This window comes from Chrysochloris asiatica, unplaced genomic scaffold (genome assembly GCF_000296735.1).
Source record: "Chrysochloris asiatica unplaced genomic scaffold, ChrAsi1.0 scaffold00350, whole genome shotgun sequence".
Classification (NCBI taxonomy): Eukaryota; Metazoa; Chordata; class Mammalia; order Afrosoricida; family Chrysochloridae; genus Chrysochloris; species Chrysochloris asiatica.
Genome location: NW_006408868.1, coordinates 1284634 through 1299007, shown reverse-complemented (window position 1 = coordinate 1299007; position 14374 = coordinate 1284634). Strand labels below are relative to the sequence as shown.

The window sequence follows — 14374 nt, the reverse complement described above, 5'->3', positions numbered from 1 at the left end:
CCTGGATCATGGGGCCTCTCCTCCCCATCCACACATCCATTCCCACTTCTCTCCTGGTGACTCTGAACCAGACGCGGAAGCGCACCTACCTCCCTCCCTCCCTGAGGCGGCTCTCATGGTCCAAGGTCTCTAGAACTCGCCTAGCCCAGTGGGGTTGTCTGCACAGCCCACCTTTTGGCCTCGGTAGCCCAGGGTCCAGCACACTATAAGTGTCCACAGAAGTGTAAGGTGCATTGCAGCTTTTCATGTACACACAGGTGGGGCCACCCTGCGGAGCACCTCAAGGAAACAAAAGGATGCCCTAGCTGGCCAGCTCCAGAAATCGGCACAGCCCCTTCCTGCCCCCTACTGTGTCGGTTAAAAAAAACAAAACCAACGGATCTGTGTAGAAGAAATGAGGGTGGAGAGTAGTTCAGAGGAAAGTGTGACGACAGTGAAAGAGACCTTGCATCTCACAAGGGGGCGTGTACAGAGAAGCGCCAAATTGGCCAGGTCGGCGTGGCCTTTTGCTGCGGTCAGAATTATGCGGCACAGGAGCTCCCAGCCTAAGACGTGATCTAATTAGGAGGGGCTCTGGTAGCGTAGTGGTTACCAATCGGGCTGCGAACTGCAATGTCAGCAGTTTGAAACTACCAGCTGCTCTGAGGGAGAAAGACGAGGCTTTTTGCTGCCGTAAAGATTTACAGCCTCGGAAACCCTGTTCAGGGTCGCTATGGGTCGGAACCGACTCGACGGCACTTAACAACAACAATAACACAAGGAGGCAAAGAGACGGGATGCCTCCGGAGGACCTCGGCCACCCTGCAGGTCTCGGGGTCTTCTCCAGCGAAGGGCTCTTTATTCGCTGGACAAATAGATGTGTGAAGCACCCCAGGCACGGATCCAGGGCAGTTCACCTGAGGTTGGAGGAGAGAGGACTCTCCGAAAGAGAATCAGAACTGAGAGGACAAGAGGACTTGAAGTCGGGCGACCACACGAGACGGTGTGGACCCTCAGCGTTCCAGCTCATTCTTTTCCGCACCCCGGCCGTGCCGGACCTCGCGGGGACGACGACTCTCAGGCCCTCAGACATCCCGGGCAGGGGTCAGGAGAAGGAGCTGCCATGGCGGCCTCTGAAGCCGAAGGGGGCGCAGAGTCCTTCCCGCGGCGCCAGGGATTGGGGGAGGGGGCCGGGAAGCCCGCCCCGCCCCTCTGGGTCCCGGGACCTCCCGCCCCCACCCCCCAGTAGCACGCCCATTGGACAACGGAGCTCCGCGAGCCGCGTCCATTGGCCGGTAGCAGTGAGGACCACGCGGCCACGGTGGCGGCCCCTCAGTCGGAGGGTGGCTGACTGGCCGACTGGCCGAGGACAGCGCGGGCGGCGGGCATGGCGGGCGCGGGGCTGCGGACGACAGCCTGGCGCTGGATGTTGTGCGGAGGTAACGGCGGGCCACGAGCAGCCTGGTCCTCGTCCTCCTGCCCTGGCTGCGGTCCTCCGGGTCCCGGGGTCCCCTGCCCGGGCGGCACGCGCCCTGTGCTCAACCTCGCGCCCGCTGGTGGCACTGACCCTAGCGCGCACCTGTGGGCTCGTTACCAGGACATGAGGAGACTGGTGCACGGTGGGTGAGCCAAGCGGGGCTTGTACGGGGAGGGGATCCTATGCAGCGAAAGGCGCGCACGAGGGACAAACGGAGCGCCTGGGGACAGCCCCTGAGGCGCCGTTCTAGGATCCGCTCTTCGAATGAAGCGCCCCCTTTGGGGATCTCGCCAGGGCCCTAGAGCTCGAGGGCCAGCTGCTTTCCGGAGACGCTCCTGCAGGTCGCCCTGGGGCGTCCTGAGTCTCCGTGAAATGCCCCGGTGCCCCAAGGCGGACAAGAGCTTGGGGCTCCTTGAGCGGCCGCGGCAGTCTCCTTCGCCTCCCCGGTGCCGCCAGTCTGCTGGCCCTGGCGGACACGCCCCCAGCCCCTTGTTTTCTGCGGGCGGGCCCTTAGTTGGGGCGGGAATAATAGGCAAAGCCAGTGGTGGGCGCTGGCCAGAGCGGCCTTCTGGGGACAGCTCGACCTGAACAGACTGCCGTGCGGTGAACACTCGCGGCTCGGAGGTGTTGGAAGCTGGAGACCAAGTTGTACTACCCCCTGAAATCTGCAGCCTCGGCCAGAACGCTTCACCCCCTCTTTTCTGCAAAATGGGTTGATAAGGGTCATGGTCGCCCCTCAGAAGACTAGACAGGCTGGAGGACCACTAGTGAGCCCGAGAGCCACCCAACTTTGTCCACCGTCTGGATGTTGACTTGGTGCCCAGCTTTTGCAGCGGATAGATGTCATTTGTGTGGTGACTGTATCACTGTCCAGCTGGCTGGCCCTTTCAGCAAGTCTTGCCCTCTGGGATCCTCAGTGTCTTCAGGCGTAAAATAGTATGCTGACCCAAGGAGTTTCCGGAGCAGCCCCCTAAGTTACAAGGCAAAGTAGCCTTATCTGGAAGAAAGCTCTTCTCCAGCCCCTGCGCCCCAGAGGTGTTGGCCCCAGATACCGACTGAAGGAGGGCTTCACTTCAGCATGAGGAGATTTGACTAGTGGCTCTTTTAAAGTCCTTGAGCCTTTACGAAAGGGTGGGAAATGTCCAAACGGACTGCAGTCCAGTGCTTGTCCTACAGTTAATTGAATGTTTGATCAAATATATAGCAGGCTAATTTTTTAACTTGATAATTTTGTATGGCCTGTGAATGACATTATAAAGGCTCCCCACCTCTGCAGTTTGGAGTTCTGGTATGGCGCTGTGGGCTAATGCGCTGAGCTTGAATCACAAGGTCAGTGGTTCAAGCTCACCAGCCACTCTTAAGAAATATGGTCACTATGGGTTGGAACTAATTTGACAACATTTAATAACAAACCTTGCAGCTTACAAGGGCCTTCCTTGCCTCTCACAGGGAACAGAGCTAGGGTGCTCTGGGCCAGGAGAAGCCTGCCTTACAGGTGTGGAGGAAGGGCCGTGGGCAGTCTAGTGGGCATTGTTCTCCAGGGTCCAGCCAGAGTCTGGATCTTCCCAAAGACCCCTAAGCTCTTCTTGGTATACAAGGGACAAAGTAGTTTCTACTAAGATGCTATTGTGAGGACCAGGATGAGCCAGTCTTACACCCCTAACCCCTCCTCTCAAACTAGGTTTGTGGAAGAGATCCTGATCATCAAGATATACCTTCAACTGTGGCAAAACTTTGCCAGAGAGCTATGTCCCGTGCCAGCCACTGGGCCCTGAGAAAGTACTGCAGCAGCCCCCAACCAGTACTTGCCCCTCTCTATCCCCCGACACCCCAGCCCCAGTATGGGAACATTGAGAGGCTAGACAGAGGAACAGGGCAATTAAGAGCCTGCAAACTCCATTACCTACTGCTGATAGCTCAGGGAGTCCTGATGGTACAGTGGGCTAAGCATTGGGCTGATAACTGTAAGGTCAGCAGTTCAAGCCCACGAGTTGCTCCAGAGGAGAAGGAAGAGGCTGGCTGCTCCTGTTAAGATTTACACAATCTCTGAGTGTAGTGGTTATGAGTCAGGCTGCTAACCTCAAGGTCAGCAGTTCGAAACTACCAGCTGGTCCACGGGCAAGAGATGAGGCTTTCTGCTCCCAAAAGATTTACAGCCTCAGAAACCCTATACAGGGTTGCTATGAGTCAGAACCGACTCCATGGCACATAACCACCACCTGAAACCCTAAGGAACAGTTCTACTTTGTCATATAGGGTCACTGAGTTGGAATCAACTTGACAACAGTGAGTTTGGTTTGGTATGTTAGTAGTTTGGATCAAGTGACTCTACCTCCTTAAGTCCCAGTTTTCTCCTCTGATGAAGGAATACGTGTAACCACCTCAGAAGCACAATGAGGATTGAACAAGATGAGTCTCCAAGGCTCATGCAAGGCAAATGCCAGTAAGCAGCAACTGTGAGGACAACACCCCAAATTAAGTCTCATAGCTACCATTGGGCCTGGAACCTGGTAGCATGGGACTAGCCAAGTACTAGGGGCTGAGGACAAGGAGGGCAGTGACTGGAAAGGAGTAGGACTTTGGGAGTTCCAGGGCTGTGATTTTCTCAGTTAAGAAATCAGATCATGAGGACAGAACCTGGGGGCTGCTTCCCACCCTGCGTTATTCCTGGTCTGTGGGAACATCCTCAAGGGCAGAAGCAAAAGCCTGGACTTGCCAGGACTCTGCCAAAAATCTGTGGCATCAAGGAACTGTACTGCCTAGTAGACCACTCCCATCCGGGAGGATTGCTGGACCCTGCACCTAGAGTTGGTGCCCAGGAGCTTAAAATTGTAGGAAGGGCAAGGTTCAGGGTCCTAGTGACATCAGTGTCTAGGGTCCAGATCCCTAGAGGGATGAAGTTGACTGTTTCACATACAGTTAAGTGGAGTGTTCTGTTCACACCCCACAGATCTGCAGAGCAGCTACCATACCAGCCTAGGGCTGCCAGAGGAACCGGCGACACCTGTTCCCCGGCCACACCCTCCACATAGCTAGGAAAGAAAGTTGGGAGGGGGACCTGTGCTCCAAAGAGACCTCTGAGGCAACTGTCCCCAAACATGGGAGCCCATCAACAAGAGTCTGCCTCTGAGCCTAGGCACTCTGAATGGCCAGGAACTCTCCTGCTCCTTCCTTGACTGTAACTTAGAGGAATTGCCTGGTGGGTCCGGCTATTTGGCCCTTGGTCTGGTATGTTCACCATAGGCTAGAGGAATAGGACTTCACAAAGCAGTGCACTGGGCACCTAGTCTTGTCTGCTCCCTTCTCCTTCCCTACAGCCCATTTCTCCTTGTGTGAAGTCTGGGAGACCAGAGTAAGGAAGGTCATGGGCTCAAAAAATGAATCACTCATTCATCCCATATGCACCACAGGTGCAGAGCAGGAGTGTTGCACAGAGCACCTTCCATGGGGTGTACAAAATGGCATGAGGAAGTCATGTGACCTCTTCAAACTTCACAAGAGGGAGAAAGATTCAAGATCAACAGCCCAAGGCTGGTTTCTATGAAGTGGAGGTTAGACACACCTCAACCCTCCAACCTCTTTACCAGTTCTGACTGTAGCCATCTCTCCGTAGAACTCTCCTTGTGTGCTAGGTTTAATAATGCGTTGCAGTGGCCACACAGGGCTCATTAACAATTCTTACAGTTCAGTAAGTAACAGGTTACAATTCAGGATCAGAAATGAGTCGGGATAGAGTTCTTTAATCAGGACAACCTCTTTTCAGCTGTTGCTGCAGGTAGCCCTCTCTCTAGCCCTTGGCCCCTTGGGCCAGTTTGGCCTCTGCCCTGCTTGGACAAGTGTTACAAAGCTCTTTTAACTCTTCCAGTAAATGCCCGGAAGCACCCAACTCCACCAATAAGCCTTGGTCTGAAGGTGCTCAGCTCTCCTGAAGCCCACTTCATCATCTGGTCTCTGGATTCTGATGCCTCTATTGCTACTGTTTCTCTGCTCCTGTATCTTGCCATCTCCAGTGTTACAACTTTCTGTCTCGTGGGTTTAGGAGCTTCTCATTGCAAGGTGTCCAAAGGACGCACCCTGCTCCATTTTTGGTGGTAGTGACTCTCCACTTCTGGGGTGGCTCGTTTTAAGCCTAGCGGGTTAGCAAATCTCACCCATCCCTATATATCTTATTTGCATTGTAACACCCTCATAAGGTTGCCATGAACCTTATTTGCAGTATTAGAAAGGCCATCCAGTCCTTTTGGTGGACCACAAGCACCTCATTTGCATTGTCCCACCTAGTCATTTAATGGGAGTTAACAAAGACTATAGTTAGAATACTGTATTAAGTAATTCATTGTAATGCATAGGGCCTCTTACTAATTCTGTGGGTTGTGACAGTTTGTATTCCATTTTTAAAGATGAAACTGAGACCCAAGAGGTGAGGTAATTTTCCTAAGGTTTTAGCTGGTGGGGGACCTGGCTATGCGATTTAGTTTATCTGACCTTAGAACCCATGCCCTTACACTCCCTCTTCCCATCTACCTCCTCCATTGGGGAAACCGAGACAGGTGAGTCTGGAGGCCCCTCTACGTCGTTAGCCTCACTGGGACTCCAGAGACCACTCTGTATAGTGCTCTCCTGTGGGCCTCAGAGCCAACTTTAGCCCTCTAGAACAGACAGGTTTGAGGGGGCTTGACCACATCCTCAGAAAGGAGAAGCTTTGTTACATCCCAGAACCCAACATCACATGTTCCACCTGTCGTAATTAAGCAATGTTCCCTGGCCAGAGCCAGCAAATGTCATTACAAGGGCTGGCAGGCAGCGAAAATCCAATTTAGAAGGCTCTCACTCCCCTGGCTGTGCCAGCCTTCAGAGCTGGCAGCCTGAGAGGCTGCGCAGGTACCCCATCCAACTCCTGTGCCCGAGCTCCACTCCAGGCAAGGTAGAAAGGCAGCTTCCATGGCGGTAACCCCCAGTCTAGTCAAGACAAATTGAACAGCCTCTAGGCTGGTATCCTCAGTCCCCACACCACCCTTCACTTGAACACCAAGGAGGTTGGGGCCTGAGGCCAGTTGGTGGAGTCTTTCTCCCAGGTCTTTTGTGGAGAGCCAGTGGTACTCAGGAAAGGATCTGAGCAGAGGGGCAGAGTACACACAAAAGACAGTCCGCAGGACAGCTGCTCTGGGGCCGGGCAATGAGCTGGCGTGACTTCCTGAAGGATGCTGCCAGGGTCTGAGTGGTGCCACAGGTGGGCCATACGACCTGGAAGAGAATGGACTAAGCTCCTCTGCTAGGCTGCAGAGAGTGGTCTAACCCAGGTGGGTTGTGGAGCACTGGTTTACTTTGGTTATGTAACCCTGAGCAGGTGACTGCTCTAAGCCTGTTTGGTCATCTTCAATCCATCGTTGGAGGTGTTCTGTGAGGCTCACAGGACTGGGCATCTGGAAGTCCTCAATAACCACTTGCTGCTGTTGCTCTGATCCTTGTCATGCATCTCAATTGTTTAGACCTCCTGCCCCCTGAGGTTTGCAGTCTACTGAACCCAGCGGCCGTCTATGCTAACAACGAGATCAGCTTGAGCGATGTTGAAGTCTACGGCTTTGACTACGACTACACACTGGCCCAGTATGCAGATGCTCTGCACCCTGAGATATTCGGTGCTGCTCGGGATATCCTGATAGAGCACTACAAGGTGAGGCGAGCCAGGCAGGGGGCCCATGCCACCCTGGAGGTGGTCCAGACCCCATACCTACACACCCCCAAGGCCAACTTGATATAATCCCAGGCTGGGTCATGAGGCTTCCCTGGTCCCCTGGCCTAGCAGCTACCCTGGGTGGGTGGTTACTCAGCCAGCAAGTCTGGCAGTGTAACGTGCTCAGGCCCAGCCTGCATTCTCCCAACAGTACCCAGAAGGGATTCGGAAGTATGACTACAACCCCAACTTTGCTATCCGTGGTCTCCACTATGATATCCAGAAGGTGAGTGTTTGAACCACTGACTCCCAGGCCCCTGACTGACTGTGTAGAGGGGCTCTGTCCTTAGCGCCTCACCCACTCCTGCAGAGGGTCCCCTAATATGTCCACCTCCTTGGCCCCAAAACCATAGCTTCCTCCTCCTATGCACACGATCCCATTGGAGTTTGAGCATGGGGGCTGCAGTAGGCTGCTACCAAGCTACAGGCCCTCCACACGTGTCCCGTCTCTCCCTCGTGCTCAGAGCCTTCTGATGAAGATTGACGCCTTCCATTATGTGCAGCTGGGAACTGCCTACAGGTCGGTACTTATCAGCCCCACCCCTTCCTTGAGCACGCTGCTTTACCTCACCTGTGCTGTGGCCTGGGCTCAAAACTCTTTTTGGCTGACGGTGAGTGCACCCACCTAGGGGTCTCCAGCCCGTGCCAGATGAGGAAGTGATTGACCTCTACGGGGGCACCCAGCACATCCCACTTTACCAGATGAGCGGCTTCTACGGCAAGGTACTCGCTTTACCTGCTGCTGCCCAGACAGCCCAGTTCTGTGCTCTCCCTGCAGACGGGCAGTCCTGGCCCACAGCTAAACCCTCTGCCAGTGTCCCAGGGTAGAGTCAGAGCCTCTGAGCTCTGGGAGTGATGGATGAGGGGTTGCTGAGATGGCGGTCCTTTCCCAGGGTCCCTCCATCAAGCAGTTCATGGACATCTTCTCACTCCCGGAGATGGCACTGCTGTCCTGTGTGGTGGACCACTTCCTGGGTCATGGCCTGGAGTTTGACCAGGCGCACCTTTACAAGGATGTGACGGTGAGGCTGCCGGGACGTCCCAGGGGGATGGCAGGGAGGTGACATCCAGCCACAGCAGGGCAAGCCCAGGGCCCCGCTGTCCCCTCACCGTCCCCCGCTGCCCCCAGGACGCTATCCGAGATGTGCACGTGAAGGGCCTCATGTACCAGTGGATCGAGCGGGACATGGGTAAGGGTGGACGGTAGCCTCACCCCAAAACCTGTCTGAGCTGGGAGGTAGGTATGGCCCTCACAAATTGTCTTCTAACCCCAATAGAGAAATATATCTTGAGAGGAGATGAAACATTTGCTGTCCTCAGCCGCCTGGTAAATCATGGGAAGCAGCTGTTCCTCATCACCAACAGCCCTTTCAGCTTTGTGTAAGTCAAGCCTCACTGTGGGAGGGGCTACAGGACTGGGGCCTGGGTGGTGTTGGACAAGCACAGAGCCACCCAGACCACCTACTGCCTGCCCACCTCTGCACAGGGACAAAGGGATGAGGCACATGGTGGGTGCCGATTGGCGCCAACTCTTCGATGTGGTCATCGTCCAGGCGGACAAACCCAGCTTTTTCACCGACCGGCGCAAGTATGGCTCTGGGCTAGTCCAGGGCAGTGGGACCTGGGAGGGGGAAGGGAGGCCCTGACCCTTGGTGAGGGGCTGAAGTACTAGGCCAGCCTACTAGCCTCTGTGCTTCGGGTGAGGACAATGACGCCCCCTTGAGTTGGTGGGCCTTATTGGGGAGCAGGGAGGATGCCGGCCCTGCAGCCACACAACACTAGAAATCAAGCCCTTTACCACCACTCCTAACCAGGCCTTTCAGAAAACTCGATGAAAAGGGCTCGCTCCAGTGGGACCGGATCACCCGCCTGGAAAAGGGCAAGATCTATCGGCAGGTGAGAGCCGTGTGGGACTAGGGGTGGTGTACAGGGACCCTCAGCAGACTGTAGAGAGGGCAGCCTCTGAGGAAGCTGCATAGACCTTGGACCTGGCCAACATCCCGTATCGGCTCCCATTTCTGTCCATGCGTCCTGAACCAGGACTCACCAAGGAAGGGCTGTCAGGGGGAGGTCTGAGGTCTGAGCATTGGTTGGGAGCTTGGCCGCTGGGTCAGGCTGCCAGAGTCTGTATCCCACCTCCACTACTCACTAGCAGAGGCCAGTCACCTGGCCTTTCTGTCTTGCTTTCCTATCTGCAGAAGAGGCCGTCTTCTACTTGAGTTGTAGTGTGAGACCTTGAAATGGCCTGAGAATCAATCACTTTATGCACAGCAAATGGCCCTGTTAGTCAGGACTGAGCACTCTGTAGCCAGAACAAGCCTGACTGGGGCTCCTGGGCCAGCTCACAGGAGTGCTCTCAGAGACTCCTGGCTACAGGATTGGGTTTCTGTAAGCACAGGTGATTAGGGTTTTTGGTCGAGGATGGAATGCGGAAATCCTAGCTGAGCTGGCCTTTTTAGGAGTTTGGGATTCCAAAGGCCTAAGTGTAAGGGGGAAGTGGGAGAAGCCAATAGAGCAGCCTCAGTATAACCAGTGAGGATGCTGGGCTGCAGGGACGCTCTCCCCACCCCATCCACTTTGACTGCTCAGCTCTCTCCCTGCAGCCCCCCTAGGTTGCAGTCCTCCCCTCAGCTCTGAAGGTGATGCTCTTGTCTTGGCTGTGGCTGAGGATGGTCATGCTTCTTTTGGGAAATGTCTTTCTTGTTTGGCAGCTTTTTGCTTTCCTTTTATACCTGAAATGTGAGTGAGAGAGCAAGTGAGCGGGAGGGTGTAAGGGAATGAGAGAGAGTGAGAAGTTAAGAGTAAGAGAGAGTAAGTGAGTGTAAGTGAGTGAGAGACTGACAATATGAGAGGGTGAATGAGTGAAGGAGTGAGTGTGACTGAGTGAGAGCCAGAGATAAAGTGGGAGAGGGTGAGTGAGAGAGAGTAGGAGAAAGAGAGTGAGACCGTGAGTGAGTGTGAGAGATAGTGAGGAAGGGAGTGAGTGTGAGAGAGCCTGAGAGAGAGAGTGAGTCAGAGACAGAGAAAGTGAGAGAGTGAATGAGTGAAAGTGAGATTGAGAGAACAAGATGGAGTAAGGGAGGGAGAGAGAGAGAATGAGTAGAGAGAGAGATAGAGAGTGAATGAGTAAATGAGAAAGGGAGTGAGTGAGAGTGGGTGAGTGAAACTGGGAGTATAGGAGAGAGTGAATCAGTGAGTGTGAGTAACAGTGTGTGAATGAGTAAAGAGAGTTTGAGAGAGAGCGTGAAAGTGAGAATAAGAGAGTGAGACAGTGGGGAGAGCAAGAGAACAAGTGACAGAGTGAAAGTGAGTGTGTGAGATTGAGAGAGAGAATAGGAGAGAGTAAGGGTGAGTGAGAAAGTGACTGAGAGTGAGAGATAATAGGAGACAGTGTGTGTAAGAGACTGAGTGAGAAAGTGAGAGTGTTAGTGAGTATGTATGAGTAAGAGAGTGAATGAGAGTTAGGGAGAGGGAGTGAGAATGAGAGTGAGACAGTGAGAGAGTGTAAGAGAGTGAGTGCAAAACAGAAAGAGAAGAAAAGAGTGAGTGGGAGAGAGTGAAAGTGAATTGAGAATGAGCTTGAGAGAGCAAGTGTGAGTAAGAGAGTGAGTGGGAGAGTGAAGGAGCAAGTAAGAGAGGGGGAGAGCAAGAGAGTGTGAGTGAGTGAGACAGAGACAGAGACAAAGCATGTGTGTGTGAGAAATTGTGAGCAACAGGGTGAGTGAGGGCATATGAGAGAGAGAATGACAGTGAGAGAGAGAAATAGAGTGTAAGTGTGAGAGTGAGCAAGTGAGAAATCGAGAGTCTTAGTGAGAGAGTATAAAAGAGTGTGAGTGAGAGTAAGTGAGAGAGTGTGAGTGAATGAGAGAGAGTCTGAGAAAATAAGTTAGTGAGAGAGTGCACAAGAGAAAGCAATGGAGAGAGCAAGTTAGAAAGTGAGTGTGAGAGACAGTGAGTGAGAGCAAGTCAGGAAGCGAGACAGCGTGAGTGAGGGTATTAGTGAGAGAGTGTGAGTAAGGGTGAGACAGTGAATGAGTAAGAAAGAGACTGAGTGACAGGATGGGAGAGAATGAGAGGATGGGGGAAAGAGAGAGTGAGTAACAGAGTGAGAATGTAAGTAAGACTGAGCCTGAGAGAGAATGAGAGAGCGAGAAAAGTGAGACAGCAAGACAGAGGAGAGTGTGAGTGACAGTTTAATGAGTGTGAATAAAAGAATGTGAATGAGAGTGTGAGACAGTATGAGTGAGTGAGGGTGTGAGTGGGAGAATGAGAGAGTGAGAAATAGAGCAAGAGTGTGTGAGAAAGAGTGACAGAGAGCGAGAGAGTAAATAATAGAAAAACAGTGAGTAAACACAAGAGAGAACTAGAGAGCGAGTGAGAGAACAAGAGAGCAAGAATGAGTGAAAAAGTGAGAATGTGTGGGAAAGTGAGAGAGATTAAGAGTGAGAGACAGTGAGTGAGGGTGTGAGAGTGAGTTAGAGAGTGAGACAGTGAAACAGTGAGAGTGAGAGCGAGCATGAGAGGTGAGTGTGAGTGAGTGAGAACGAGTGAGAGAGTGAGGGCGGAAGAGAGAGCAAGAAAGAGAACGAGAGATAGTGGTGAGAGGGAGTGTGTGACGGAGTGAGTGAGCAAGAGCAAGAAAGTGAGTTATTGAGTGAATGAGACAAAGAGCAAGAGATAGTGAGAAAGAGTTTGAAAGAGTATGACAGAATGAGTGAAAGAGCAACTGACAGTGAGAAGGCACGAGTGAGTAAGAGAATGAGAAAGAACAAGAGAGTGAGTGTGAGAGTTAGTGACTGAGAGTGAGAGAGTGTGAGGGTGAGAAAAATTGAGTGAGAGAGAGAGAGAGATTAAGAGAGTGACAGAGACAGAATGAGAGAGAGAGAAAATGCAAGAGCGAGAGAGTGAGTAAGGCAGGGTGAGAAAGCGTGAATGAGCGAGAGAATGAAGGAGAGAGTGAGAATGAGAGCAATTGAGATAGTGACAGAGAGAGGAGAATGAGGCAGAGAACAAGGCAGAGCTAGAAAGTGTGAGTGAGTATGAGGGAATGTGAGTGAGCAAGAAAGAGCAAATGAGAAAGTATGAGAGCAAGAGAGGGAGTGAGAAAATGTGAAGGCTCACGACAAGAGAGGGAGTGAGAAAATGTGAAGGCTCACGACAAGAGAGGGAGTGAGAAAATGTGAAGGCTCACGAAAGAAAGAGCAAGTTAGAGAGTGTGAGAGAGCAAGATGGAGAGTATGAGTGAAAATTGAGTGAGAGAATGTGAGAGCAGGAGAGCATGAATGAGACAGAACGTGAGAGTGAGAGTTAAGAGAAGAGTGAGAGCGTATGTGAGTGAGTGAGAGTTAAGAGAGAGAGATAGCGAATGAGAGCAAGTGACAGCAAGACAGAGTGAGCGAGAGTGAGAGGATTAGGGGTGAGTGAGTGAGACAGAGAGGGAAAGAGATAGTGGCGAGAGAGTAAGAACAAGTGAGAGCCAGAGAGAGAGGGAGAGATGAGTGAGTTGAGTGTGTGAGCAGGAGAGCAAGAGTGAGATAGAGATTGAGAGAATGTGTGAGAGAGGGAAAGAGTGAGTGAGAGCAAGACAGCAAGAGAGAGTGTGAGAGAGAGCATGAGTGAGTGAGACAGAGAGTGAATGAGTGTGAGTGAGAGAGCTAGAGAGAAAACATGAGTGAGAAAGTAAGTTAGAGTGAAAGTGAGTGAGAGTGTGAACAAGTGAGTGTGATAATGAAAGTTAGCCTGAGAGCGAGTAAGAGAGTGCGCGCAAGAAAGAACAAGACAGTGTGAGTGTGTGAGTCAATGGGAGAGACACTGCGTGAGAGACAGATTGATAGAGTGAAAGAGAGAGTGTGAGGGAGAGAGTGCGAAGAGCATGAGACAGAGAGAGAGAGAGATTGAGACACTAACTGAGTCGGTGAGAGAGAGAGCAAGAGACTATGAGTGAGTGAGAGAAATTCAAAGACAGAGTGAGAGAAAGAGCGACTGACAGTGAGCAAGTGAGTGAGAGAGTGGGAGAAATAGAGTGAGAGTGAGAGAAAAAGAAGTAAACAGAGCGCGGATAGTGAAAGAGAGAGATTGAGAGAGTGAGTGAATGAGAGATATTGGTGAGAGTGAGAGCAAAAGATAGTGGTAAGAGTGGGAGTGAGTGAGTGATAGATTGAAGGAGTGAGGGTGCGCGAGAGAAAGAGCAAGACAGTAAGTTAGATACTGAGTGAGAGAGAGTGAAAGATAATGGTGTGAGTGACAGATGGAGAGAGTGAGCGAGACAGAGTGAGTAAAAGTGAGAAAGTGTGAGGGTGAGCGAGTATGAGAGTGAGAGAGACTGAGATCGATTCAAAGTGTGAGAGAAAGTGACTAACAGCAAGTGAGAGAGAATGTAAGAGTATGTGAGTGAGAGAAAGAGTGAATAAGTGAGAGAGTGAGAAAGTGAGAGTGAGTGAAGGCATAGAAAGAAAGTGACAGAGAATGGTGGGAGAGACTGATGGAGTGAGAGTCTTGAGATAGATAGAGAGAGAGAGAGCAAGAGAGTGAGAGAGAGCCACTGACAGAGCGAGTGTGAGAGAGTATGAGTGAGTGTGTGAGCAAGGGTGAGAGAGAGAGAGAGAGAGAATATGAGAGAAAGAGAGTGAGTGTGAGAGTTCAAGTGAAAGTCTAAGAGTGAGAAGCAGTGAGCGAGAGAAGATTGAGAGCGAGAGAGTGTGAGTGAGAGGGCGCAAGAGAGCAGGAGAGAGAACAAGTGTGTGAGAGAGTGAGTGAATGAGTGGGAGTGGGAGAGAGTGAGAGTGAGTGAATGAATGAGAGCGAATGAGAATGAGAGAGCAATTGAGAGTCAGTGAGAGTGAGAGAAAAAGAGGGAGACAGCGAGAGTATGAGTGAGTGAGAGAGCAAGACAGAGTGAGTGACATGAGTAAGAGAGAGAGTACAACAGAGATTGGAAGAGTGAGAGAAAGATTGAGACAGAGCGAGAGAGTGAGCGGACACGTGAGAGTGAGTTAGAGAGTGAGTGTGTAAGAGATCAAGTGAGCAAGAGAGATCAATTAAGAAAGCAAGAAATAGAGTTGAATGGGAGAGAGTAAGAGTGAGACAGAGCTAGAGAGAGAGCATGAGTGGGAATTTTTAGTGAGAGGGTGAGTGTGAGAGAATGTGAGTGAGTGTGAGAGGAGCAGGAGTGTGTATGAGAGAGA

The 14374-nt window shown here is 52.0% G+C and overlaps 1 protein-coding gene across 2 annotated transcripts in view; it reads left to right on the top strand.

Annotated features, from left to right (window-relative positions):
- The first annotated feature begins 1346 nt into the window (after positions 1–1346).
- Positions 1347–14374, top strand: part of NT5DC2 (5'-nucleotidase domain containing 2) — a 26546-nt gene continuing 13518 nt past the window's right edge. Inside the window, exons 1-10 of one of the 2 annotated variants that reach the window (XM_006876028.1) lie at positions 1347–1598; positions 6946–7130; positions 7342–7416; positions 7655–7710; positions 7820–7913; positions 8084–8212; positions 8320–8380; positions 8468–8570; positions 8677–8778; positions 9005–9086. In XM_006876028.1, the coding sequence (XP_006876090.1) occupies positions 1367–1598; positions 6946–7130; positions 7342–7416; positions 7655–7710; positions 7820–7913; positions 8084–8212; positions 8320–8380; positions 8468–8570; positions 8677–8778; positions 9005–9086 (1119 nt within the window). In that variant the 5' untranslated portion in view covers positions 1347–1366. The remainder of the gene's footprint in view (positions 1599–6945; positions 7131–7341; positions 7417–7654; positions 7711–7819; positions 7914–8083; positions 8213–8319; positions 8381–8467; positions 8571–8676; positions 8779–9004; positions 9087–14374) is intronic. The other variant, XM_006876029.1, reaches the window with a different exon arrangement.